The sequence below is a fragment of the Aulonocara sp. 'chitande type north' Nkhata Bay genome, linkage group LG11, assembly GCF_057382095.1.
Source record: "Aulonocara sp. 'chitande type north' Nkhata Bay isolate Kocher_YH1m ecotype deep benthic linkage group LG11, A_spYH_male_GT1.1, whole genome shotgun sequence".
NCBI lineage: Eukaryota > Metazoa > Chordata > Actinopteri > Cichliformes > Cichlidae > Aulonocara > Aulonocara sp. 'chitande type north' Nkhata Bay.
Window position 1 is genome coordinate 30,126,245 of NC_141354.1, and position 27,996 is coordinate 30,154,240.

At 41.9% G+C, this 27,996-nt stretch overlaps 1 protein-coding gene across 3 annotated transcripts; it reads left to right on the top strand.

Moving 5' to 3' along the window:
• Positions 1-2,828: 2,828 nt before the first annotated feature.
• On the top strand, positions 2,829-27,707 carry nkd2b (NKD inhibitor of WNT signaling pathway 2b). Of its 3 annotated transcripts, none has more exons than XM_086311981.1 (10): positions 2,829-3,092; positions 3,221-3,280; positions 3,366-3,457; positions 23,246-23,306; positions 23,797-23,924; positions 25,159-25,254; positions 25,595-25,736; positions 25,984-26,041; positions 26,143-26,267; positions 26,407-27,707. In XM_086311981.1, exons 1-10 carry the CDS (start codon positions 3,068-3,070, stop codon positions 27,021-27,023), a joined length of 1,404 nt encoding a protein of 467 aa, XP_086168107.1. In that variant the 5' UTR covers positions 2,829-3,067; the 3' UTR covers positions 27,024-27,707. The 3 variants fall into 3 exon arrangements, with proteins under 3 accessions (XP_086168107.1, XP_086168108.1, XP_086168110.1); XM_086311982.1 differs by having other exon boundaries at positions 26,146-26,267; XM_086311984.1 differs by having other exon boundaries at positions 3,221-3,247.
• The last annotated feature ends 289 nt before the right edge of the window (positions 27,708-27,996 follow it).

The window sequence follows — 27,996 nt, forward strand, 5'->3', positions numbered from 1 at the left end:
CCATGTTATCTTTTATACCTAATTGTTTGGCTCCCATTATATCTATTTGTCAGTGAATTTTTGAGTAAGATGAATCACATGAGGGAGCTCAACTTGTCTCTAATCTGATCAGTGATTACAAAGGTGAGAGAAAAAGGGGGCAGTAGAGAAAGGGAGAGCTGTAAGAATGGGCATGGTAAATAAAACCATAATTGCTCTGTCTGCAGGCCTTTTTCTTTTCACTGTAGTCTCTCCAAAAGCAGGCAGCTGTTAAAAGGCAATCAAGCCGGAGAAGGAAGAAAAGTCAAAAGCCTTATTGTTATGGGGATTTTATCACTGTTTCAAGCAGACTTAAAATGTCAGAAAACTCCAAACAAAACAAACAGTCTGATGTTTATCCTCTCAACCGTTGTTCAGGTACATTGCTGAAAGCAATGGAATATACCTTTATGTGCCAATGGTGATTCAAATAGAGGGGTGGGGGTTAACTTACACTCTTACTTATATGCGCGGTAAGAGGAAAGTGAGCCAAGCTGCACACGAACTATGGAAATTATCACTCATCTCCTCTGAGTTTTTAAGAGGTTATGATTTACATTGCTGGTCTAAAAGTGTGATACTCAGTTGTTAGTTTAGAAATACTTTTTGCCTTTGCCAGCGTGGTAATCCACATCCATTGCACAAATGCATACTGAGAGCCCATAAAGCCGAAGCAGTGTTGGCTTTTCAATTCTTCTACATGGCAGCCTTTGATCATAAACTAGTGCTTTTATCCAAATGAACATTTCCCTCAGAAGAAAACCACAGCGCGCTCTTTCTGTCTCTCTCTCTCTGTATCTGTTCCCAGTCAAGACTGTCCTGTCAGAAATTATGAACAATTGTTGTTTCTCGAGTCTGTTGAGATTTCTGTACCCCATATGTTTGTCATCCATTTAAGCAGGATGTTAGAAGGCGTAGGAGAACGAGGATGAAGGAGAGATACCTTGTAAAGAGACTGAATCCTCGGAGCCGGGCTGCATGAAGAAATTGTGATAATTAGGCGCAGCAAGTAGGATCAAAGGAAGCTGCCATCAATGAGCTATGCAAATGTCGACTCGTCCTGTCAACCGCAGACAGTGATCTAAGATTTCTGCGTCTTTGAGGAGTCATATAGCAGTCACACTGATAGAAAGAGCTATACTGCTGCACATTAAAGGTATGGCAGTAAAAGTGGGACGCTATCATACAGTACCACCCTCAGAAAGAATAACATGTTTCAGTGGCTCTGAGAATACATGCTCATCCACGCAGTTCTCCAACAACAAGGTTTAAGTGCAAGACTGTGATGTGACAGCAGCACGTGGAGGAGACAGCAGAGTGTATCACAACAGTTTGTGTCTAGGTTTCCACGCAAAAGATCAAAGTAACACCTTTCTTGATTTCTTAAAGGATTTGCACGACCGAGGAACATTTACAAAACAGAAACATTAGCTTCACACTGAGCGAGACATTGCTGTAGTAAATTAATATTTATATAGCGCGTGGAATGTGTCCTGCGATTGGGCTCTTTTAACACTGTGCCAAAGGAAACAAACTATAAAAGTGCTGAGGAGCTTTTGAAGTCTGCTGGGCTGAAGTACAACATGTTCTTCCTGGCTGTCTTCAATAAACAATAGTTATCTTTGGCATCTACTGTGCATATATGAAAAACAAATACTGGAAACGACAATAGGAAGCCTATCCGTATTCCCACAAACCAAACAAACTATATATGCCACCTAACATTGATCCTCAATCATTCACGACACTAATCCAGAGCATCTGCAAGTAGTAAAATAGTCCAGCAATAATTGTGCTACAACAATTTTCTTCAAGGTTTTATAACCACAAGGCTATTTGGAGATAATTCACTTTTTTTATTCAGTTATTAACTGACCTCTGGTGTAAACAGAACTACAAATGACAGAATAATGAAAAGTATTTGCCATAAATATGAACCTACAAGAAATGAATTAGGGATAAAACATGAATGGAGTCAAAAGGAAGATGACACCAACAGAGGACATGGTTCAGCTTTCAACTGCTCATGAACTGCCAATAATTGTTTAACAGTCAAGAGAGACATAACCTGCAACCGGAAAAGGAATTGACTTTTCAAAGTAGAGGTAAAGGTGTGTTACAGCTGTACTAAGAGAACATAGGAAAAATGAAAAACTATCGAAAGGAGAAATTATACAAAGTGTATGGAACGTGTTTCTTCGAAAGCAACTTTAAACTTTCCATTATCAAGATGACATTTTGAAATAACTCACAAGTTTTTTGTATTCAGTGGTGGAATAAATAGCATTTCCAATAAAAACATCATAGCATACTGTCTTAAATTAAAAAACAAAAACAAAACGTTTGGACACACACTGAGATTTGGTGTGATCTGTAGAGCTGTTTTGTCTGAATTAGGGAGCGGGTTCCGGGTGACTTGACCAGGATAATGGTGGTGGGTATTGGAGATAATTTCATTTTATTATGCCTATAAGAAATAAGAATACTCAACTCTTGTAAATAATAATCATTATAAATGATAACCAGTTATAGCAACAAAAAACAATAAACTAACACCAATCAATTAAAAGAAATACCACCAGCCTATCTAATATCAGAGTAGGCAACATTTCCATTTTAAAAACCTTATCACGCATACGTGTATACATGGTAGATCAAATCTATTTCAAACCGAGTTCAACTTGCACCAATGGTGTGTTTTATTTTGTAAAAGCCTGCACCAGAAGTGTCCCTCTCTTCTTCTGCAAGCTTGACGCCCCGCTCTGCCGTTTCTGTTGCGTTCAAGCAGTTTCACATCAGTTGAACGGGAGTAAAGCTGGAAGCCAGACTGCGAGCGCACCCTGAGCCGCTTACAGATCATTTTAGCGATTTTTATCAGATCATCTCATCGCTGACAAGCGACGCTTCAATGATAGCGCGATATATGTGCGCACCTTTGGATGAAGTTGGACTTTTCTTCTTTCTAAACTAAAAACAATGTGATCATGTAGAGTAAGAAGTGGCGGATTTCGGAGTACATTTACTGATCCAGGGAAGAGGGATTTAAAGAATGGGCAAACTTCAGTCAAAACACGGTAAGACAGCAAAATACATATATAAATAAATAAATAAAAAATAAAGCGAAATGACACAATTTGAATATTGTAGCCTAAATAAAACTAACTAGTGTCTCTTTTACATCCTCGTGCGTCGTGATCCGTAGCGTGCAAGCGCAGAGAGAACCCTGAAGGTGAGGATAAACGCACATCATTTTTGCGTAAAGGTTTGTAAATGGTAACGGTCTAATAAACCGCAGGACTAGCCTGAGATTTGTACCTGCTAATCGCTGTGTATTCTCCGCGTCTCAGGAGACAGTTTTGTGGTGAACGCCTTCCTCCGGAGAGGGATGGAGGAATGTGAGAGGTACAGCGCGGCGGATCAAAAGCTGAAGAACATGCAGGTAATACTACACTTATTAATTATTTTCTTACTTTCTTCAAAACTAAGCTGATCTTCTATTGATTCAAATTTTAGGATGTGGATTGCGTGCACATTATATATGTTTGACAGTTTACACAAAATGCATTATTGTGGAGGGGCGAAAGCATGCCAGGTGTTTTTGTGTGTGCTTGAATTTGCTGATGGGATGAGTCTGTGAGGCACTTCAGAGCTGTTACATTTCTTTTTCCCCTGAAAGCTGATCTAAGAACTTCTTGACTTAAGTGGAGGCAAACTGTATTCACAGGCATGTGTGAAGACATGCTGATGTCTTCGCAGAGTTGTAGGTTGTTGTTCTTTCTGTCATGTCTGGCTCTGGCACAACACTGCAGCGGTTATTCCCTTGCCAACATTGCTGGATGGGTTATGACAGCCATGAGTGAAGCGGCTTGGCAAAGCAACTCAGACCCAAACACACACACACACACACACACACACACACACACACACACACACACACACACACACACACACACACACACAGGCTGGTTGGAAAGGTAGTCAGTCATTTCTCAGACTGAGGGATATAAAGTTTGCTCTTGTGGCTGCTGGCATTGTGACTCGGGTTGTGTCTTTTTCTTCAGTGCCTCCTATTCTAGCGCGGCTCCCAGTGGGCAGCCCTCTGTGGCATAACATTACATCACTTCAATTAGCGTACCTTTTTGAGGGGTACTATGAGTCTCAGGCTCTCAGACAGAAACTGCAAGAAGTTCACACAGCGGCACAGACAATCTGTGAGGTAGGTGGCTGTAATAGTGGAAGAGTTATGGATTATATCAGGGCTATAAACCACCCACTCAAGGCAAATTAAAGAGAACTTTACTCGGCTTCAGAGGAGGCTGAGTTCCCACTCCCCTGAAGGAAAACCACCAAAGGCATAAGCTTGGCACTTATTAGTAGGTGGCTCCCTCCCTCACTTCTATCAAAGTCATACCCCTGATTTATTTGTGCTATTAGCTGGTTGTATTAGTGGCTCAATCACACCACAAAACTGGATGGCTATTAGCATGTAACTAGCAAACCCTTTGCTTTTCATGCTTTCTTTGAAACTACCTCCATGTGGACTGAGAAGGTGGATAGATTCAAGCACAGTCATTGCATATAATGGTCTCGATGGGTCTTTGTGGTAAAATGTAATCTGGTAGTGGTTATTTTATGTCAGAAAGTGACTAAAAGAATCAATTTGCATAGTAGAATTTTTTGTTACTTATTAGTACTGGATAGTTTATATTTTTCTGTATGTTGTAGATGTAATTGTAAAACTAAATAAACATGTATGCTTATAAATCTAAAAAAAAAAGTGAACTGCAGAATACAGAATATAAACTACTAAATAAACCACAGTCAGGTATGAAAATTATACTAGATCATATATTGAGTTTCACCTCAGTATTGTATTCCAGATAGAGCATGCAACTGCCTGCTCATATTAAGTGGAAGCTCCATTCATGCTGCTAAAAAATGGGCCTAAACCAACTTTCCTGTAAAGATATGAAATGTCCCTGGAGACCCTTTTAATGCTTTATAATTTCCCCACCTACAAGACAGAGCTTCCTCAACGATAAAATTTATCTCTGCTATCAGACGCTCACACCATTTCCCTGTTTGATCCCACATTCTGCTAATTAATTCTTCGCTGGGATCGGATTACTCTGTCACATTTCCAGTTGTAATTATTGGATTATGGCTTCTTAGATGTCTGGAGTTTGGATTAAACAGGTCCGAGCAAACAGAAAAACAGCAATAATGATTTAATGTGTTTAGAAGTTGTTGGGAGTTTTTTTTTAGATTCATTGCAGACCCGTTTTTTTCCCCTCAGCTCAGTGTTTTTGCACATGACCCTCATGCCAGATAGAGGTTTCGTCACACGGTACTGGCTGATGAGCTGCAGAGACAGTTCAAAATTCCTTATGATTTCATATAGGAGGAGATTGGCTAAACACACGGCAGAGCTCTGACCATCCCCCTCCTCATTGTCAAACGGGGGAGTAGAATTCCTGAGTTGTCTGGCTGCGACTTCAAAGCACAGAACTGGGAGTTATAAAAGGGCTCTGATATCAGCGAAGGCTCCGAACCCTCACTCCTCTATCCCACCTCCCCTTTTCCCCGTCCTGGGGGATGGGCTGGGGGATAGTGTGCTACCAGAAAGAAAAAAACAAACAAACCAAAAACCCCATAACATGCATGTTCCCATCGTCAGTCTGTGTAAGTCTGAATTTCTTCAATAAAGCAGGATTTTATTTTTTTTATTTTTTTTTTAACTCCGGCAAAGTGCGAATGCATCGCTGTGCTCCAGGAAGAGATAAAGGATCAAAGGATTTAAATCAATCAAATCAAATCAAATCAAATCAATTTAAATTTAAAGACCTGTTTAAATATTGATATCACTGCAAACCATGATTCATGATTGCAGCTGTACCGTTTCTTCAGTGTAATCCTATAGTCTCCTTGAAGTGCGGCATTAGGGGACAAAGAGAGAGCGATTCAGCGCAATGACTTTGCTCATCAGTCAAGATACTGACACTTCTGTGCAGGTGTTCACGATGAGTTTTCTCTTTTGAAGCACCTCGTGTGATGTTTAATCATTACATGTGAGATCAACCTAGTGGAAAAGTTACCCACCCCACTACATAATAAATTACCCTAATCTGCGCTTGTTAAATATGTAAGCTACCTCCAAGCTCTGTGAAGCTTCCAGGAACACCAACACATCCACAGTTTCTCTCTCACACACACACACTGTGCTTCACGTTGGAGCTTCAAACACTCATGTTTGAATGCCCAAATATTGACAGGCTAATTCAGCTTTTCAGCACCACCTTTTGTCTCAAAACTTCCCATATCTGCGGCCTCCAAAGAAGGAGTGTGTCAACATCTTAAACTCCACAACAAAGAGCTTTATTATGCCACTTTGAAAGGTTAATAATATCACACTTGAAGTTAAAAAAAAGAAAAAGAGTCAGGAATTAGCTGGATGTAACGATGTGCCAAAAGCTGCAAGACACAAATTTATTTTGACTTACAAAGAGTTACATAGAGCTCACCCCTCAACAATAAATTAGGTTTAAGAGCGTAGTTCCCAAGCAGCTCACTAAACTAATTGTAAGCTAATGTTTTTTTAACATTCAATTCGGAATTCGTGAATAAGACTTTCCCCTTATATAACATACTCATTTGGTGATCCTGCTCAAAATGGATGTTTTCTTTGGGCAGTTTTGCCGCTGGGCATTTGGGTATATCTTCTAGTCGCCACGTTAATTTTGAGTTAGCAGTATTTGATTTGGATCCGAGGCCGGGATATCTGTGTAATCTTAAGACTATGACACTAAATAACACTTTATTTTTCAGCACACGGGGGCAAGTTTTTAAAAGGGCGATCACTTTTGCTTCGGCTGTGAGTATACTGGATACATTTGTGTGTGCAGCTCCTGAAGTCCTCGACTTCTTTCAAGAAATATTTTTGTCAGCAGCATCTCATGACTTTTTTATCTTTTGCTTTTCCGTCATCTAAGTCCACGAATGAAGAGGAAAACATCCTAGAATGAGGCACAAGCAGGGAACAATACATGGTGGAGAGGAGACAAAAAAGGTGTGCTTGTATTTGTGCTTTTGAAGAGACTTGAAGGCAGTTAGTTTGTGTTTTTTCCACCCCGTCTTTTTTTTTCTTTCTTTTTCTTTTTCTTTAAAAAAAAATTGGCTTCACAAGAAGGCGAGCTGTGAGCCTTCATCTCTGAATGAAAAGCATGTGGCTGGCATCCAGAACAGCGGGGTCTTTCAGCACGGCCTCAGCAGACATCTGTTCCTGGTTTGTACAGCAAAAATCCTGGAGCAGGGAGAGGGGCTGTGGTGGGAAGGGGGGCAGGGAGGGAAGAGGAAAAGAGTACAAGGAGGAGGAATAGAGTTTACGGGTGTTGTTTTTTCTTAAGGGAGATATTTGATTGTTTTAAAGGTAGTGGGGGAAGGGGGGTAATTGAGAGCCTCATCTGCCTTCTTCACTGCTTTCTTTAGGGAGACAGAAGTGGACCATTGATCTTATCTTAGCTTGCTTCCCACATTAACTTGTAAAAGTGTTCAACGTGTAAATCAAGCTACTCTCTTGGTTTTTCCTACACTGATTGCCATTTGCTCAGAACATTCACTCCTCTGTCAGTGTAAACATCATCACCTGCTTGGCTCTGACCCTTCTCACAAGTGCGACGTGCTTGTTTTAGACTTTCTTTCATATCTGAGCGCATAGGTGTGCACCCCCACGTGGCTTTGCCTGTGTGTCTGTATATTTGTGAGTGAATAAAAGGCTACAGAGTGGCATGCGTGGCCTGAGTCTAATGGAGAAAGACATTACAACACTGTTAGCAAATTGAATGTTTATTATTCTGACGATACTTGTCTGAAGTACTTGTTTGCTCTCTTTTACTGTAATTCTCTTGTGGCCAATGCTCATGAAAATAACTCTTTATTGCCATCAAAAGAAAAAAGAAACACACGCTACATACTGATTTACACGCTGTCAGCACAAACCAGAGCCAAATTAATCTTATTAGGGGATACTGGGACTAAAAATGAGCTATGGGCCCCTATAGATCCTTCCTGTCGGTTGTTTTAAAAACGCATTTTACTAAACAGATTTGGAGTCACAAAAAACTCCTTAATCTTGAAGGAATATTTGTGTAGATTTTATTGCGACGATAAATCAAACTCTCGTCTCTCTATGGACATGACTAACATTTATAAAGAGCTTTTCTAGTCTTGCTGACCATTCAAAACACTTAAGTCTCCAAGCCACATTTAACTATGTATTAATACAGGTTCTGCATTATTAGAATTCAAGCTCTTTATCTACTGCACATCCATGACCAATCTTGTTCGAACAATAAATTTATATTCAGCATTCAGCCTGCTTAACGTAAAGTCTTAAAACAGAAAAAAAAAAAAAGTAGCCTGAATCCCTCCCTGCTGCTTCATGTATACTTCTCTGTTGAATATATATAGACTATGCAAGTGGCCAATGTCATTACCAGTATTTACACCTGTGCAGGCTGTCAGTGTGACATGTGGATAAATTTCGAGGGAAGTGCACGCAAGGTTATGGTGTAGATTACAACATTAGGGTTTAACACCTGAGTTATACTTCTATGGTGAATCTGTGTAGAGCCTACGAGGTAGCCACACCAAGCGTCCGATGTTGCCAGCACTTATGCTGCGTTCCCTTTACTTTGGAAGTCGGGTGACATCACTCCAAGTTGACTGCTTTCCAGTAGTAAAGTCGCAAGGAAAAGCAGGATTTGTTTTGCTCCTTGCAAGGTACAGTCATTCATCCATCACTGGCAATATAGCGCAATGCCTGTTTTATTGCATTGCTGCAGCAAGTTCATGGATAGAGCCTAACCACTTCTTTGTGTATGGCTTCTTTAGCGAGTCTCTCCAGAAGTAGCTGGAAACGCATAGGAGGAATCAAAGGTTACGACGTACCTACAGAGTACATTTAACATGGAATTATAAATCCCCTGCAAGACAACAAAATCATCCTATAGACCCTGCTGTGACCTCCCACACCACAACACTGTATGATGGGGAAAATCGTGGTTTGGTGGTGGTTGTGGTTTGGAAATCTGTGAGCAGCTATAGTCTGCCTTTCTGCCCGCAGAGAGCGTCTGCTGTCAGATGGGGGCAGTGTCAAAGACATGTGGTACGACCGGTCTGTGGGTTACTCTTGCTTGTACTGTTGTTAGACCCTCAGCCGGCTGTGGAGAAGAGTGAAGTTAAAACATACAAATAGCATCATCCATGTTGAGCATGGATGGATGGCTGGGTCTACTGCTTAGGTCAACTGTGCTAATTACAGGAGTTTACTCAGGGAACTCAGGGAACATGGTTTCCTTTTGCCTCTTTTCCACAAACAGCTATTCAACTCAGCTCTATTCGGTTTCCATTAGAACTGAGTACCACTTCAATGTGGGTGAGGTCATTATCGCACACACACACAGCCCAAAAGTCCCTTGACATACTTTTTATGCGACACAAGCACGACACAACAATGGACGATATCAAGCATACATGCTGCTAAACCAATGCTAAATGTCTGCACCTTGTTGCTGGACCACAGTGCTGGTTTGTGTGCAGCCGTTTCCCTCGTCGTCGGGTTTCAAAAATGACAGGTTTGATTCTTGTGAAGGAGTCACTCTTATGACTCATCCAGTGAGTCACACAGTGGCGTGCAGTCTGTTGATGTTGCATATTCAGCTCGACTCGGCTCAGTTGGAACCCTGGACAAGTAGCTACTAAAAAGGTACCTGGTACTGGGTACTGCCATCTAACAGTCAATCCAGAAAACCAAGCTGAGTCAAGTCTTTTCCACTCTGCTTTGTCTGTGTGCTGGCAAAACAAACTTCCCCTGTCTGCTGAGGAGAGGCAGGTGAAGTGAATATAACCTCACTTAAGTTGTTGTTACACTAATGTGAACATAGAATAGAAGCCTCTCACTATGTGTTAAGCTGTCTAAGACTGTCAAAAAACAGTCGGCTAAAGGTGCTTCATTTTGTAAGGTAGAGACCTAACAATAATACAGAGAAAACCCCAACAATTAGATGACCCCTTGTGTACAAGCACTTGACAACAGTGGGAAGAAAAAACTCCCTTTTAACAGGAAGATACCTCCAGCAGAATCAGGCACAAGGATCTGCGATCAGTTGGGCGTGAAGAAGACCGGAAAAAGGCAAAAAAAAAAGAGCCATCCACAAATATTCGCGATTTTTCTTAACCTAACAACTTGAATCTAGTTCAACATAAATAATTAAATAATATTCACATGAAATACTCATGTTTGTCTGGTAAGTCACCATGTTGTGATAATTAAGCTATTCAGCTATTGTATATGTTCTTTTTTCCACTCTTGTTGCTAAGAAACAGTCATACTGAATGAGTAAGAGCAAACCTTTCAAATAGTGTAATCAAAATACCTAAATCAGCTTCCATAAGTACATAATAAATAGTTGTAAGCAGGCTTCACACACAGCTTTACCCACTGGTTATATTTGATGGCATCAAAAATAAGACAAAAGAAGTTACAATCATTTCGTTTTCTTCATTATTGGACTGTTTATCTTCACACTTTTGGACAGAAGCACTGTTGTGGTTAGTGAAATCTCAGCCACACCATCAGTGCTTTCTCTTCATTATATTAATGAGAGATTTACACAAATGGATTACAGTAATATCTCACCTTTCTGAAAGAAGCACAGGTTTTTCCTTCACACTCAATGAGCTAGAAATGCATGGTCACCGATGACAGCAGGGAGACCTCGCCTCCACTACATCATGGGTAGTGTGCTGGTGTCTGTTTGGGGCAGCCCTGGTGAGGGTTAATGCTGGTGGGTGTCTTTACCCCCGATCCCTGCCAGGGGAAAGAAAATACCTGAAGCTGGAATCCAGTGCTTAGCGCTGACATTTTTGGCAAAGGCTTCTGGATCCAAGTGTGTGTTTGATCTAGTGCTCTCCAAGCCAAGTAAAACACCGGGAGACTCAAAGGTTATTACATTTTAGTGTGTAAGGTATGTTTCCACATAAACCCCTGTTCTTTTCCAAGTGGACTTCATTTCGCAAGCCTTAAAGCAACCAGGGGAATATTATATTTTTTCAGTTATGGTTGCCCATAGTGTTATTGTATTCTGTCATTGTTAATTGATTGCATTGTTATAATTACATATTTAGCTAAATATAGTGCACAAGATACGTTTGGGGAGGATGTGAGAAGCTCCTGAATATGTGTTTAACTTAACAAAGGACACTCCAGATCTGCTACTCTTCAACATTTAGTTTTGTTTGAGGTTTTAAGACACAAAGGAAGTCTGAGGTTTTGGTTGTTTGCTTAAAGAAGACAGGAGATTACTCTTTAGGAAAGAAGTGTGTTATGTATTAAATTCAGCCAGTCGAAAATTGTCCTAATACATACATATCAAATGTAGAGATGACTTCTATGTTAGATAATCATAGAGGGAACTAAAATGGGCATCACAAGATACAGAGTTGTGGGAATATCAATGCATAAAAAAAGGGGGGGGGGCATTTATACAAAGTATAGCTGAATAGTTTTGGGCTGATTAACACCTTTCATGATGCGATGCAGTGTACGCCTCCTTTTGTCTCTTGTTACCTTCAATTTCTGTGTTGCTCTTGTATAAACATCCTTCAGGGTCGCAGCTTAATGTGTCGAAACTTCATCCTTGCACCGCATTCATGAACCTGACACCCTGCTGGGTTTGAGGCTTCAGAGTGAAACACCACACACGCCACATACCCTGGCTTCCTGTAACCATCCAAAAAAACCAAAAAAGACCAAGAGTATGCTGGTGAGCTTATTCTTTATGCATAGATCAAGCACTGTAGTAATGCATCATGCTCAGTGTTACACATGCTACGTTGGGTAGTACCACGATTTTGTTTCACGTTCATTCAAATTTCAAGGTAACTTGAAGAAGGTGGAATTTATAGCAGAACTGTTCTCACTGATTAACAGATAACTATCCACCTTCCTGTCTTCAATTTGTACATAGGAATTACCAAATCCTTATTCTTTTTTTTTCAAACACAGCCTAACCCAGACCCCCGAGGAGTCTTCCTCTCTCTCTGAGCTGAGCCTTCCCCTCTTTGGGACCCCAACCCTGCACATGTGTAGGTATCGCTATTACTCAGCTCATAAAATGCCACAGCCCCATCTGAAAGTGGTTAGCTGTTGAAACACACTAGCAGCTTCAAAGCTTGGATCCAGGCTCTGCAGACAGCACAGGCCTGGCCCTCCTTTTGCACAACGCATTCCTCTCCGATGGGGGATGGCTGCAAACGTGCTTTTGTTACCCAAACCTGCTCCCGTCATCAAAACCCTCAGTGAGTCCCCATTTAAAGGAAGTGGTTATTTTTGTCATTGGTGGTAATTTAATTTTGGGGAAAAAAACCAAAACAAAACATGAAAACAAAAAACTGCAGGATGATTCTGCTCATGTGTTCAGAAGAAATGAGAGCTCAGCAGTTCTCACAATATGCATTGGTTATATACCCACACACCTTTTGTGCTCCTATATGTGACAGAACAGGTGGGAGAGGATGAAATGCTGCTGAAAGAGGCCTCTGTTCTTATTTCCTCTGAAGGCAGCCTTCTTTTCTTCCCCCACCCATTTTTTCCTGAGCCCGTCCACTTCAAAAGCTGACCTGAGCCCTGTGTGCCATGTAACATGTTTACCTAAAGGTTCATTTCAAATAAACAGCAGTTCTCCATGAGACGCCTGCCCCTCCTCACTGAGAGCTTTTCAGAGACACAATCTGCTCAAAGGAGGCAGATCTAAAAGAAAACACACTTTCTTAAATCTTGATATCATTTCACGATATTGCCGCTCATTGCCTTTTGTGTCTTACAGTTTTACAGAAGAGCTTACAAGTGTAGCAGAATGTGATGAGAAAATGTGTTCCTCAAAAAAGCCCAAATATAGTGAGTTATGTTGCAAAAGAATCTCAACAGGAGACTTGGAAATGCATGAAAACATCAGAAATATCACGTGCAGTTGCTCCGCAGGATCTTTCTTTATAACCAGCACTTAATTCTTCATGCTGATAGGGGCCCAACTGATCCTATCATTTCAAAAAATGCCAGTGTATCAGAACACCTGAACTTTTACCCCCACTGTCACATGCTTGCAAGGCTTTTAGAGCTGCTCTATCCTGGTAGCGCCTCATTATCTCATAGCTTTTAAGGTGTTATTGCACATCAGCACCCTTCTGCTTTTTGAAGCATAAATCTCCTTTAAAGAACTTTTATCAGACTTTTAAGTGTCACACTTAGTGCTTCAAGTGGACTGCCTTCGGACTTGCTGCATGATAGAGAGCAAGACTCCATCGGGCTTGTAGCTTTATATCGGAGATAAGATAAGAATACACAAGGAAGCTAACACTAAGCTAAGTGCAGGCTCCTCCGCGGCCCTGTAGACCTTCTAATATTACGGCCATGAAAGCACCAGTTTTCGTGCACTCTGCAGCAAAAAAAGCTAAGCTGGAGATGGAGGTGGAGCTGAGCTAAGCTGCCCTCTGCACCATAGCTTTTTGATCTCTGCTTGCGCCATGGATGAATTACGTTTCAGAATTTCACACTGGGGAACAGTGTTTCAGAAACACAGCTAGTCTGTCAGGTCACTAAAGTGCACACATGGCAGCCTGAGTCCAAAAAGAAGACGTGCAGATGTTAAGTCTCGCTGATGGTGGTCTAAGAATCTGCACTTGGCATATTTCTGTGATGTGTTGCAAGTAAAAATTATAATTCATGGTTTGCACCACGAGGCTTTAATATTCTTGTCTTGTAGCTATGATTTCAAGAGCAATTCATCACATGCATACCCTAATATCCTTTTTTTTCTTTTTTTGACCAATTATTTTCTTTGAGAATAATTCAACAGAAATATGAATGAGCTTTGTATGATTTTGGTGCATCAGTAATTAGCCCATGTGCTACTTTCTCTTTTCAGTATCTCATCTGTTCCTCTTCAGCTTGCAACTTTCTACTTCTTTTTCAAAAGAGGTTGCGTCTCACGTGCCATAGCATCACAGCCAGTGACTTACTGGCAATTGTCCATTTCACATAGCCGGGCTTCCTTCACATCATCTCAAGATCATGGAGTCTCCTCTGCTTCCTGTGCCCAGCAGGAGTGTATTTTTAGGAATCCTCAGGAAAACATTTGGTTTTGACCCTGGGATGACCCCCTGTCCAGTTCCAGGCCTGTGAGGAACTTCACAGCTTGGATTTAAGCCTGTTCTTGCAGTGTCAAGAATTCTTGTGGTCTTTGAGACTGGCAATCGCTGCTGGCTGGAGGAGACAGCGGTACAGGACAGTCAGGGGGAGTTACACAACTGCAAAGAGAGAAAGGAGATAAAAGGGGTGCATCCACTATGAATAAGCTGCTGCTACTTTTGTCAGCATGTCAGATTAAGATACTGTATTTAGTGTCAAAAAGTGTACCACAGTCTGCAAAGCCAGGACGTTTTTGCAGAGAACAGGAGGGCCTCAAGCCTTAAATATCTCACAGTAAAGAGCACAGTACCAATTATGCAAATAAGTGGTGTCGCCTAGAACCTGAGGTTTGGCAAACGTGTCTGTAGAGTAGTTAGGTTAGATTATAGCAGATGGGTTTTTAGAGGCTCCGCCTTCTTCTTCCCTCATTTGTTGCGTTTTGCTCAGGATTCTGTCTGTCTCTTACCTGCAAGCCGGAATCTCCCTGGAGTTTTGATGCACTGATAATACACTACAACAGACCTTCGTCTCTGTTTGCCTAATACGCCTTCCAAAATGATGTGTTAAGAATCGACTGGTCACGACTTCATAAGCTCTTCTTTTTGTAGTTACTCATATCCATCTGTACTTTTCTTTGTAAGTTACATTGAAAGACATCGGAATAAGTAACTGCTGGACTGGAAATTTTTGGTTTTGACCTTTAACCAGCTTCTGTTTGGTTGGAAGACCTATACAGGAAACCAGCAGACGGCTCATCTACCACACCACAAGCTTTTATAATAACAGCAGGAGAGCCACAACATCTTTTGTCACTGGCTGCTGTATTTGAGATTGACTGAAAAATAGTCAGCAAATCTGCACAGAACTCGAATGGTGTAGTGCCAAAAACTACAGGTGCCCGAGGTTTTTTTATTGCCCACTTTTAAGTGACTTTGAGTGTCAAGCGGGTACCAGTTAGGCTACTATATGTCTGCTAGACCTTCCCCTCCTAATTCAACTTAGTAAACTGGACCTCTTGACTGTGTTTGTGGTGTTGGTCCCTTTTGAAGCATTTTTAATTCAGTTAATCACATTTGTGCTGCAGTTTCTGTCATAGTACATACTGTGCTAAGTACATACCATGCAGTCTATGGAACACCATGGTCCATAATATATTCCATACTGGACCATATTATGGTAAGTGTTAGAAGTCTTCATTCCTGTGTCCAGCAAATTTCTGATCTAGCAACCTAACCCAGAGCTGATTCAATGTAGGCTAGTTTTGTATAACTAATTTTCTCCCTGCATAACAGTTTTTTGCAATTCGTGGACTAAACCAACATGTTACCGGAGTCCCATCTATGGCCATCTTCCTATTACAGTCTCTGTAACCAATCTGTAGATAATCAGTGATAAATAGCTGACAGACAAATGCACGGCTGAATAAAAGTAGAGATGAATGAACAGAAAAACAGTTGCAATAGCAGTCAAACGTTAAACATAAAAAGGCGATGGTCTAAACGGTAAAAGCACTGAGCATTACTAATTAATAAATAGTTAAAATACGTGATTAAAACTGTTGGATTAAAAACATTGTTCAAATACCTATAAACACTACATTCTATAAGAGTATCCACGTAACACTTATTTTGTAATCCATGAGATCATTTTTGAGAGCTGACGGGTGGTGATGAAGATGCACTTGAGCTTGACTGATACAGATGAGGGAGTGCGTCAGACGAAACAGGTTGAGAGACATGCTACATGTAAAGCAGTGTTGCTGCTCTTACCCACTGGTGTGCAGCTGTCCTTACCCAACATGATTTGTTTACATTTCTCAGTCACCCACAGGAGCATTGTAACGCCTGTAGCTCCACCAGCCTCCAGCCGCAGAGCCTCGCCCCTATGCACTGCTGGGTCTGGTTTTCAATGCTATGACTCAAATCTCTTGCAGCTTAGCAAAATGAGCAGCGAAAACAGTGTGTCGGTGGTTATCTCACAGGTGAGAGCTATTACAACTGACATCTCACTGCTAGACAGACAGCTGGAAACCTGACACAGTGTAGAGTACACAAAAAGCACTCTTACAGATGAGAGTGATTGTGTTGAGGTGTTTTTATTGCCCACTAGAAGCAGACAAGACGGAGACATGCTCACTTGTTCACTGTAACTGACAGACAACCAGTCTGAATTGCTGATGTACTAAACCCCTGGCTACATGAGATCATTGCAGCTGATTTCAAGCTCAGCTGGACACTTGCATGGAGTAGCTACCTTTGGACCATAATGGTATTGGCGTCCCAGTTGCCTCACCCACAACCTGGCATTCTGAGATCCTCTGTGTTTTTTTAAAGGGCCTGTGGAATGTGGAACAAATCCTCTCAGCTTTATCGGCCTGGACGAGCTCCCCATTGGCCGAGCTTAAGAGCCAGGGGCCTGTGCAGGAGCTTACAGAATTTCACATGGAGGCCAGAAACACAGGAACATCCTGTTTGAGTCCTACGCTGACTTTGATATGCCGGTGCCTTGTGAACTCGCTTCCTTCTTGTTTTCTTGTTTGTCAGGCTGTGCGTATATGCTCAAAATATTGCTTGCTGTGTGTTCTCTGTCTAGTTTATGTGTGTTCTTAATATCTGGTGCTGCAAGGTAAAAGATGAATGATTCTTTTGATTGTTTTATTAAAAATCTCCCCACTTTAATATGAGAACTGGATCATCTTAAGGTCAGGGAAAATTTTTAACAAGAAGCACGATTAATTGGTCATGAAGAGTGCTCCAGCCCTGGATTTCATATGTTTAACACAGTAGGCGAAGCTGGTTTGAATATCTGTCCTCAACAAACAACAAAAGTCTTAATTACAGCAATGTGCAAAAGTCTTGAGCCACCCCTTATTTCTTTCCACTTTGCTTTTAAGGCACTGGACTTTCTTGTCATTTTAAAAGTTGTCTTGAGCAATAGTTCTGCATTCTTTCTGAAGATCTTTCAAAATTTTTCTGGCTTTAAATTGTCTGTTTTTGTTTTTGTGTTTTTACTTCTTTTTGGTCTAGTCCTTGTACCTGAGTATTTTGAGAGAAATATTTATGAATTTGTTTTTATGAAAAAGGCACCTAACTCAAGGGATGAACCAGTGTTGCGTCTACACATAGGCTTAGCAAAGAACCAGTTTTAAATTGAATTTTTAGGGACTTGCCTACTAGCAGCATGTTCTAGAAACATAAAATTTATTCTGAATTCCTTAATTTAATCTACAAAAGAAAAAAGCCCAAAATAAAAAAGCTCGGAAGACATAAGATAGGCAGACACAGACATAAGGTGATTTGCATGAACTATTAGCTGAAAACTTGGCATACCTCTGCATGGTGTGTAGCGTGTCTTCAAAATGTTTTAGGAACTTGGAAAGGTAGAGGACAAACAAGTATAAGACCCAAAAGCTAACTATAGCAGATTAACAATGTTTGAAAGTCATGTCATTTAACAATTGAAAAAAAAAATACCTGGCATGGGACCTGTGAGATGCCCTTCAGTTTATCCACCTACTGCTCACTGAAGCCTCATCAGAAATGGTCTCAGTAGAAGGGTGGGTGTCAAGAAGCCCCTTAAGAAGGGGAAACGGGGAGAAGAGGCTAAGATATGCCGAATCGCACAAGAACAATGGGTGTTATGGAGAGATGACTCCAAATGTAAAATTTGTGGTTCAGTCAGTCATACAACAGTGAGTGTCTACAGCCATCTGTAAAACACGGTGAAGGCTCTGGCATGGTTTTTGACTGTATTTCGATGAGTGGTGTTAAAGTGTAACTTATGAATATATAAAAGTATCATCAGATTTTGATTCACCATACAGTAACATCTAAAAAACATTTGATTGGGAAACAGCTTCATTTTTCAAGATGATTATGTCAAATATGTTGCCAGTCCAGTAAGAGCATACCTGGATAAAAAACACACAATATAACACTATCAGTCATGGATTGGCCTCCCCAAAGCCTGCACCTCAACATTTCTGAAACAGTGTGGGATCATTTTGACTGAGGACAGAAGAAAAGACAGCCAACATCCAATGATGAGGATTAAATGTCCTTCAAGAAGCTGTAGAACTATTCCTGAAGACTCCTTAAATCTTTGGGAAAGCATTATGGTACAAACTTAATGTTCTGCTTGGTTTAAATGAATGAGTCTCCTAATTATTTAACAGTCCAAACGGGGGTAAAGACTTTACCCTTGGCCCAGACTTTAGACACAAAATATTTAAGTCTTTACTCACAAAACTACGAAGCAGCATTACTTGTGGCTGTTAAAAGAAGAAGATGGCAATGCAGAGTCTGTCGGTGTTGTAATGCAGAGTTCTGCTCTGAGGTTGCAGTGAGAATGTGTGCGCCACATTATGTTTTCTCTGATCAATTACATGAACAGTGTCGTGATCTACTATGAATACTATTTAGTACATTCGCCTAACCCAGATCTGTAAGACTGATCGAGTCACTGGTATGAAGCACATGGTTTCCAAGTCCCTACAGTAGCTGCCTGTGTGACAGCTGAGAGAAGGGCACTCCATTACATCAGTCTCCTATCAAAGCTCACTTTAATGAAAGCAAGCTGATTACAGCGCTGGTGACAGATGCAGGGTGGCCAGCCAATGATGCTAATCTTTGTTTATGCCATCCACCAGGTCACAATCAAAGCGAGAGAAAGATCAGCGGTGGGGTGAGGAGGGGAGAGTTTAAGAGATAGTATATCCTGATTGAAGGGGAGTGGGTGACTTTCAGTGGTTTACATGTTGCTGTTACATAGACATGCAAGCATGCTCATCTCTCACCACAGCTGTTGTTATAGTAGGACAGACGAGGCTTCGCCCCAGCGATTCATGTTGTGCCAAGGGAGAGGTTCTGCCTCCTGTTTGACCTCGGAGAGCATCCCGCTACCATGAAACTGCCATATCTGTGCCCGGGCTAGTCCAGATGACAGGATGGCATTCTGCTCTGATCTCATTTCCATCCAGAGAAAGACGTGTCAGGGCACGCTGATAGATAATTAGTAGACAAAGGCAAATTTTAGCCGTCTGGTAACTGAAACTTGATGAGATGGTGTTTTCATTTCAAACTTAGAACAAACAGTTGTTTTTGGCTCGTTTATGATAGCACGCAAAAATACTGCGGTCCTGAAGATAATTATCGTGCAGGCTGAAATTAGTATAAACAATGCTAACTGTGGTAAAATGCTTCTGTTGACTGTGAGCAGCATAATGTCACTGACTTTGATTAAAACCAGAGGTCAGATAAACAAAAAAGAAAATGACCCTTTTGTTCCAGCCATCAAAAAAGTAACACACTTATTTTTCTTTTACTGTCCTGCGAGGCAGGGAGTTGTGCAACTGATCTTTTGTCTTTTAACTCCCGTTATTGTAGGAACACCCCCCCCCCACACACTTTTTACTCTGCCTCTCTTCAGTAAAACCGCTCACATCTGGTTTTGAGTCAAGGCCAGGTTGGTTTCTTCAGGAATGGAGGGCTTTTATTTCTCAATGGCCCCACACTCCTCTAGTTTCATCCTCCGGTATGCATAAGAAAATCCACTTTGTTTACAAGCTGGTGCTCCCGTCTTTATGTTGATTCTACTCGGTCCACATTTTCATTAGCAGAGAACCCAGCAGTCATCTCCAATTAATAGCAGGAATGTTGGCTGGCTGATGGCTATGAAGCCTTTCTGTGTCAGTTCGAGGTGACTTTGTGTTTCCACAAACTGTGAATGTCATAGAGAACTTTTATTCCAATTATATTTTCATATTAAAAAAAAAAAAAAAAAAAGCAATCTGGAGGATTTCAGAAAACCACACAACTTCAAAAATACACGAGGAAACAGACTGTATCATGTTTTGTATTTTTCCATATGTTTATACTTGGATACACATGCAGACATCAGATCGAGTTTCCATGTAGAATACCCAGAGGAGAGAGGAACTGAGTAAAAAAAAATCATGTTAGCCTTGTGTTTTTTAAGACACAGTTTTCAAAAGCAGTTGTGCATCATATGGTTTAAAGAATTGACTAAAAGAAGTGTGTGCACTTATATTTAGGGGGTGAGTTAGAGGGAGTGATGTGAGAACAAAGATGTGCACTGTTTTCCAGTGGGAGGATGGGTGGTAGGCAGGCTGCAAGAGAGAGAGAGGGAGTGAGAGAGAGGGGCTGCTGGGGGATGTCTGATGTCACCTGGTAGGGAGCTATGAAAGCATCCCCTGGTTACCCTATCCCACATAAAAGTCTGGCAGTAGGCTGAGGCTTTAGGGAAGCTTGGCAGAACTGCTGCATTAAACAGGAACAAACATCACACACCTTTCTTTCTGTCTCTTATGTCAAGGTGTCTGGGAGACAGAATCTGTTTACATGGAACACTGTCGCTGCTTTTTTTCCAATGCATTTTTTAAAGAAAACTGAGATCTGATACCTTATCATTTCCCTGTCATTCCTGTTGAAGTGCCTGTTCTGCACATGCAGCCTTGGCTTTTTTTAGTATTTTTTTTCCTCCATACCCAATGCGACACACTTCAAGGATTTCAGGTGTACACCACTGGTAGAAAAATGAGGAACACTTTGCTCCAAAATGCTAACAGATTTCCGCAGGCCGCAGAGCAGTTTGTGATCTGATAGTGAAAGAATGAGAGCTGCTAGATGCCAGAAAGCAGTTAATTACACATGTGGTGGGCAGATTCGAGCCCGACACTGTGGGCGATGGGGATAGAGATGCCATGTGTTTGGACGTTAAACTGCAGACTGCGGTCGGCCCCAGCCTGCTCTCTCATTAGCTCCCCCCATAGATGTAATGAACATGGTGGTGGTGGTAGTCGGGGGAGCCATGTGCTCAACACAAGCCCCGCTGGTTCCCTCATTTTGCACTCAGCGAGATGCGTCCCAATATGTGATTTTTAATTAAAGACCAGCTGGTTGATTAATTTAGTTTCATTGGATTTAAGGCTGAATCATTTGGAGGTGCTCATACCTTGCTTCGCACCCTCATGGGGATGAGGATGGGAGGAATCGGTGGTTGTCTTTGATTTTCCCCTGAGCTGCAGAACAGTGTCTCTGTGTGAACTCCCTCTTCCTTACATACTGGCCTTCATTATGGGACTGAGCACAGAGAGGAGAGATAAAAGCATCCAGTGCAGAGAGGAAACAACAACTTGGCTGCAGAAACCACAAAAGATGGAAACTGCTTTGTTTTTTGTCTATGGATACATATACGCTTTGTTTCCAGTGTGCGCTTTTGATGATTAAAGAGCCCTTCTTGTTTGGTGCCCAGGGATTGGTATCAGTTGTCTCCACCTCTCAAAGAAGCCTTCCAGAGCCTCTAAAAACCCACCTCCGTCCCTCCCCCAGAGCTCCCAGAGACTGGAGTAAGCAACAGATAGGCACTATCTCCCAAACTACTTCCTCGCTTCTCTTATCTTTGTCTCTCTTGTTCACCTTCCTCCTCTCTTCTCCTTTGCGCCCGCTTTCCTCTTTCTTTCTTTCTTTCTTTCTTTCTTTCTTTCTTTCTTTCTTTCTTTCTTTCTTTCTTTCTTTCTTTCTTTCTTTCTTTCTTTCTTTCTCCTCACCTCCTGCCTCCCTTTCTTCCCCCACCCCGAGGCTCGACTCCTATTCTTTTTGCTGTTTTTTCTCAGTGTCTCCTGTGGCCAATTTGCAAGGGGTATCCAAGCCTTGACCCTGAGACTCAATGGGCTCCCCCTTTAGCGGTGAAGGTCAGCACCAGATTACAGGCTGGAGGTATCATGCTCTGAAGTGAGGAATAATCATAGGCTTGGAGATTGTTAAATAGAACCACAGGCCCTGGTGCTGTGATTACTCTCAGAAAGGGGAAGGGGAAGGGAGAGGAAAGGGTGGGGGGGCTCATTCACCTAAACGCATGCAGATGTTCAGACTCCCGCTCGAGCCTCAGTTGAGCTGAAGGTACATGGAGTTCTTTTGTTTTCTAGCATCTATCTGTTTTTTATTTGCCTCATTTCAGTGGGCCTCCTTGATTCAATCTGGTGTGATTTTATTTCAAAGTGTGTGTGGAGCAGCTTAGAGTACTGAGAATGACGTAAATAAGATGAATCATTTGTTGTTTAAATACTTGTGGTTTAGGGCCTGTGCTGCACTTAATTTTCATTGTTTCCACAATCCAATTGCAATTAAAGATTAGCTGTGTGTGTGTGTGTGTGTGTGTGTGTGTGTGTGTGTGTGTGTGTGTGTGTGTGTGTGTGTGTGTGTGTGTGTGTGTGTGTGTGTGTGTGTGTGTGTGTGTGTGTGTGTGTGTGTGCATGGAGACCCTGCTGCCTTTGCCTCAGTGTGCCTGAACATATATAGGATGCTTATGAATGCATTGTGGTTCTGTTTAATGCAGGATATTTTTCACCCCCTCCTTTCCCCTGCTTTTGTTTTATGGCTATAGAGTTGTGCATTTAATCAGTCCCATCCTATCTGCACGGAAATTTCCATCTGGTAATTATTCTCCATTCAAAATAACTGTTGCTGAGACCTCACTGTGAAGTTTGTTTTACATAAACCAAACGTCTCTGAGCCGAGTCGCAAGTGAGAAATACGACAGACTCAGAGCTGCCATCAAATGCTTCACGGTGGGTGTCGCGTCAAGCAGGATGAGAATAAACAGGTTGGCTGAGAGAGAGCTCAGATGATGAAGTGCATCATGGTGAGGTTTTTTGTCTTTTTTTGATGGATGTGAGGGATCTGTTTGAAGGGCTTGAAGGAATCTTGAAAGCTTGGCTGTGGCTGGGCCTGCTGTGTCCCAGACAGTGAAACACAATAAGCGTGCAGATGTTCAAAGTGTTTGGCTGCGCTGGAGCCTCCAGCCCTCTCCCGTTCATCTGAGTAGGAAATGCTTTAGCTGGAACTGTTTGTTTCTCTGTGTCTGTGGTCTGAACTGTAGATTCACTTACATCTCTCTCTCCCTCCTCCTCTTCGTCCTCCTCCTCTCCCTCTCTCTCTCTTCTAATTTGTTTCCTTGTCACAGGAGTTTCCAAATGGTGAGCTGAAGGAAGGACAGTTCACAGATCAACACTGTCCCCTAGAGGGTAAGTGGAGAAGGATGTGCTTCAATTGATTTGGCTTGTGGTCAAACTACAAGTTTTCCACAAGATTTCTTTGGATGTGATTTTTTGCAAAACGTGCAGTGAGCTGGGTTTTAATGGCTTTGATTAAAGCATACCAAGCTACGTGGACTAAGCACAGCACCACTACAAAATAAACGTCTGTAATAAAACTAGTAAGAATAAGCCTTGTATCACGTGCAGATCTTAAAAGCTTTCCTTAATTACATCTGGAACAGTTAACAGCCATCAATTAGAGCGCAGATCTTTGGCTTCATTTCGTAGGTTAAGGCAAATGCATAGCATAAAAGAAACACTATTTTCCTTGGAATGAAAAAGCAGTCGTGCTTAGACACCTTGTAGCCAGACAAAAAGGATAAAGGCTTGTGAGGGTTTCCGATTAAAGAGGATGTTTGAAATGAAATTAAATCAGTGTGTTTGTGTCTAACTGAAATGTGTCCTCTTGTGTTAACAGTGGTTCTGCCTCCAGAGAAGGCTGAGGGCTGTGAAAGCTACCTGCAGTACCTGCACTCAGAAGAAGGCGAGAGGGAGACACTTAGAGACGCAACCAAAGCTTCGGGGAAGAAGCGTATCAGCCTGGATGTAAGCACAATTATTTCTGGGGACACAATAACATGACATAACTGCAGGAGAAGCGCCAAGCTAACAGTAAAGGCTAACAGCAAGCATGTATCTATAGTATTATATGAATCATGTGATTAAAACACATAATACTTTGCATCTTTTTCTCCCACACAACATCGATGAATCCTCTGCAAGCCTTTGAATATTTCGGTTTCTGTGACTTCTCCAGCTGGCCCGTCACATTATTGTGTCCCCAGAAAAACCCGTGTTGTGTTTTGTGTGCTTTTGCAGCATTTGCTGGTGTTTTCCTAAGTTGCAGTCCGCTTGACCTCTCAAGACCACCGTACTTACCACACTTCAACCACGTAATGTGATTACGTTTACAAATACACAACAGTTCAGATGTTTATCACAAAGTATGTGCGCAGGAGTGGGTTAGTGTACGGACATAACTGGGATAACTTTGACTGACATTGGGTTTAATGAGAGCAGGACTGTGGCGTTCCAGCCTAAGCCACGTACAGCTTCAGACACCATTTTAAACGAGTGCGTATAACACTGAGTCAGTGTTGCCTCATATGACACTTTTTTTTCCCCCGGTTAGAAATAAAAAGCCATATGCTAAGATCCAAAAGCTATTTAAACATCTACTGCAGGCAGTAAATGGATGCTGCCGCAGCATGCCTTCTCTATGTGGGCAGAAGATCTGTCTGTAGGTTTACACCACTCCAGACCATATCCTGATTGAATTTAGGGACCAATAAATATATTGTAATGTTTAGACCTGCATGTTTTAAAGAACTGCTTGGATTTGCCCTTTGGTGATCACCACTGGTTACGTGAGCCGAGGTTATTTCATGAAACCATAAAGAGCTTTGTCTCTCCCTGAGGTCTCATCTCTTGTAAATGCACGTGCTCATTCACACTGTGTCAGCTCTCCATCTCCACTGCTGCAGGCTCTATTCTCCAGATGTTTGTTTTTCCATTCATGAACATGTTACCTGATACTTCTGACTTCAAGTTGGTTAAGAAAAAGTGGTAACTCCGAAAGGTGGCCACACTTATTTTTGACTCATCTGTAGAAAGTTGAAGGACTTACTGACCACAGTGATTAATGCTGCTGTGTTTTCTCTTTGGCACACTGCAGACATGCAGTAGTGAGCATGCAGTGCTCTTACTGTGCTTAGGATTGGTAAAAACATGGAGATTAAAGCCAACCAACTGCTAAAAATTTAAATGTTTGTATTCTCAGGATTTGGAGTGTGATGTTTCTGTGGAGGATGACAACCGCCAGGAGTGGATCTTCACTCTTTATGACTTTGACAACAGTGGAAAAGTTACTAAAGAGGTATGTGACAACATAGCGACACTTACTGATGAGCATACCTCTAAATATATTTATTCATTTATTGGCAACTAATTTTATATCAATAAACATGTTCATCCGCGAGTGCTGGTACTTTGTTTTGGTTTCATATTTTATAAATTCCAAGCACCTTATACGTGTTTTGAGATTCAGAGTTGAGATCACTGCTACTTCGCATCATGTTACCTTTGTGTTGTGCTTGTCTGAGCCTTCTACATGTGTCATGTGTCTTCTTACTATTCATAGTCTGTCCTTTTACACGTTATTCTGTCAGACGACAGCACTAGAAACTGTATTAAAAGTGTTTTATCTGTCACTGTAGGACATGTCGAGTTTGATGCACACCATCTATGATGTGGTGGATGCCTCTGTGAATCAGTCCTGTCATAACAAGAGCAAGACTCTGCGTGTCAAACTGACTGTCACTCCAGAGCCCAGAAGCCACAGAAGAGAAACGGGGGCAGGTAGATGGCACCCGCATTATAACTTAGATTATCGTTGTAACAATACTCTTAATTATATCATTACGATTATCATTATTAGAATTATTTTCTGCAACAGAAGCAACAAATGTGGCCAGTGTTTCACGTGTAACCATACAAAAACTTACAGCGCCTGGCTTATGATTTATACATAGCAGCTTACAGATATGGCAAATCTATGGGAAAGATAGTTTTCCCTTGTCTGAACTATTGATCTCTCCCTCATCAGAGCGCTGTCACCAAGAGGAGGGTCGTTCAGCCGACAAGAGGCTATCGTCCTACATCAGGTCAGCACTTGTTTTAAAACCTTTCCTGTGTACACTGTGTTGACTCGACTTGAGAGTTAGCTATTTATTTCTTAACGCACCCACATGCTTATTTACAACAGTAGAGGGCAGAGTAATGAGCCACCAGCCACTGAGGGTCAACATTACTGTGTGGATGAGAACACAGAGAGGAGGAATCACTACCTTGACCTGGCTGGTATAGAGAACTACACCTCCAGATTTGAAGGTAAATGTCTTTTCTGTTCTGTTTTCGTGCAGCCTTCTCGTTTGCAAGTTGAGGGAAGAGAAATAAAATTGTAATTTTATTTACAGGAGCTTTAATTTAGCTGTTCTACACTAATTTCTGTCTCCGCCCTGTCTGTCAGGAACCACCCCTGTCTTTCCTCCACAGGAGGCTCATGCTCGCAGCTCCCAGAGCCGCTCGCGCTCCCAGGAACCAGAAGTCCAAGTTGCGCACCAGCGCCGCTCACAGGTCATCAGTGATAGCTACAATCCTACCGAGTCTCGAAGCAAAGGTGCACAGTTCGTCAAGTCCCCTAAAGGAACCTCCAAGGGTAGCGGAGGCAACAATGGGGGAAGCGGAAGTGGTAAAGCCACTAAATGTCATGGCCACCACCCTCCTCTGCAGACGGTGCTCCACAGCGGCAGCGCAGCAGCTCATGGAGGTCAGGATGTCTACCACTTGCCACACCAAGCCCAAAGCTCCGGCCACCACCAGCATCCTTTGCAATACAGCCACAGTAAACGCCTGAGGGCCAAAGGCCGTGAGGCGCTATCCCCATCCAAAACCCCTCTGCCAAGTCAGTCCCACCCCCAGCAGCCACCCCCAGTGCCCTCTGTACTGCCAGGCCTGGAGAGAGAGCAGGTGTCTGTCCCTCCTGGAAGCCCTGGCTTTGTGGTTCCTGTGGTCCAGCGCCATGAGCACCACCATCATCACGAACACCACCACCATCACCACTACCACCATTACCACCAGACATGACCGCTTTCAGCGTGCAGTGGCTGAAACTGTACAGGACCAACCACAGCCAACCACACCAGTCACAAGGACTAAATGTCATCCCATGGGAGGGTCTCACTCTTCTGCCCAGGATCTTTTAATTTCCTTCCTGAAAGCTAAACAGTTAAATCCCGAGATTCGATGTACCAGGGGAGCATGTGGCTTGGTGACAGATAATGCTGCACCACAAGGATGATATCGTGTGCCACACTGTGAGTGTTATTTGTAGATTTTCTGCCGGGAAGGTACCAGTATAAAAGAGGATGACTTTTGATGTAACAGCCCTCCTTTCCTGAAGCTGTTGATTATACTTCATGGAAGCTATTTGTCAGAATTGTTGTATTGTTCTGTGCGAGACCTTTCCAAAACATGGATCTCAGGTGTAAAGGTGCTGCTGCTCTCAAGCTTTTCAGAGGGTTATTTCCTCTCGGAGGCCTGCTGTGGACCGAGGGGGTTTCCTTTTTGGGGGGGAGGGGGGATATGAAATCACCACTGCCAGTTTTAATGCAAAAATATCTTGGTATATGTATAAAAAATATATATATATGTAAACACATTTTACTGTATAATTATTATACTCTATATGCATATTTCATCATGGGTATAATTATGCATATATGTATTTTGTCTTTTATATATTTTAATAAACGTTATATAGTTCATTTATATTATTGCAGGGAACGTCTGTTTATTTATCCTTGTAACTGCTGCAAGTGTGGACAGAAAGAGGAAAAACACTTTTTTTATTTTAAATTTAAACCATTTAAACCAAGGATGTCAAAGATAAGGCCCGGGGACTGGATTCAGTCTGCCAAAGACTCTAATCCAGCTCTCTGGACAGCTTGGAAAATTCCAAAATGTGGAAAAGGGTTTAAGTTCCTCACTTTTAATTGTATTTTCATAAGTTTTACAGCTTTTCCTACTGATAAAGATCTCCCCTTGGCCATTCATATTA

Excerpts from the sequence above, each read along its gene's own strand:
- nkd2b (XM_086311981.1), top strand. The coding sequence starts at position 3,068 with ATGGGCAAACTTCAGTCAAAACACG. Across the intron at positions 3,093-3,220 it reads CAAACTTCAGTCAAAACACG|CGTGCAAGCGCAGAGAGAAC; the intron begins GTAAGACAGCAA and ends CGTGATCCGTAG. Across the intron at positions 25,737-25,983 it reads CAGAAGAGAAACGGGGGCAG|AGCGCTGTCACCAAGAGGAG; the intron begins GTAGATGGCACC and ends CTCCCTCATCAG.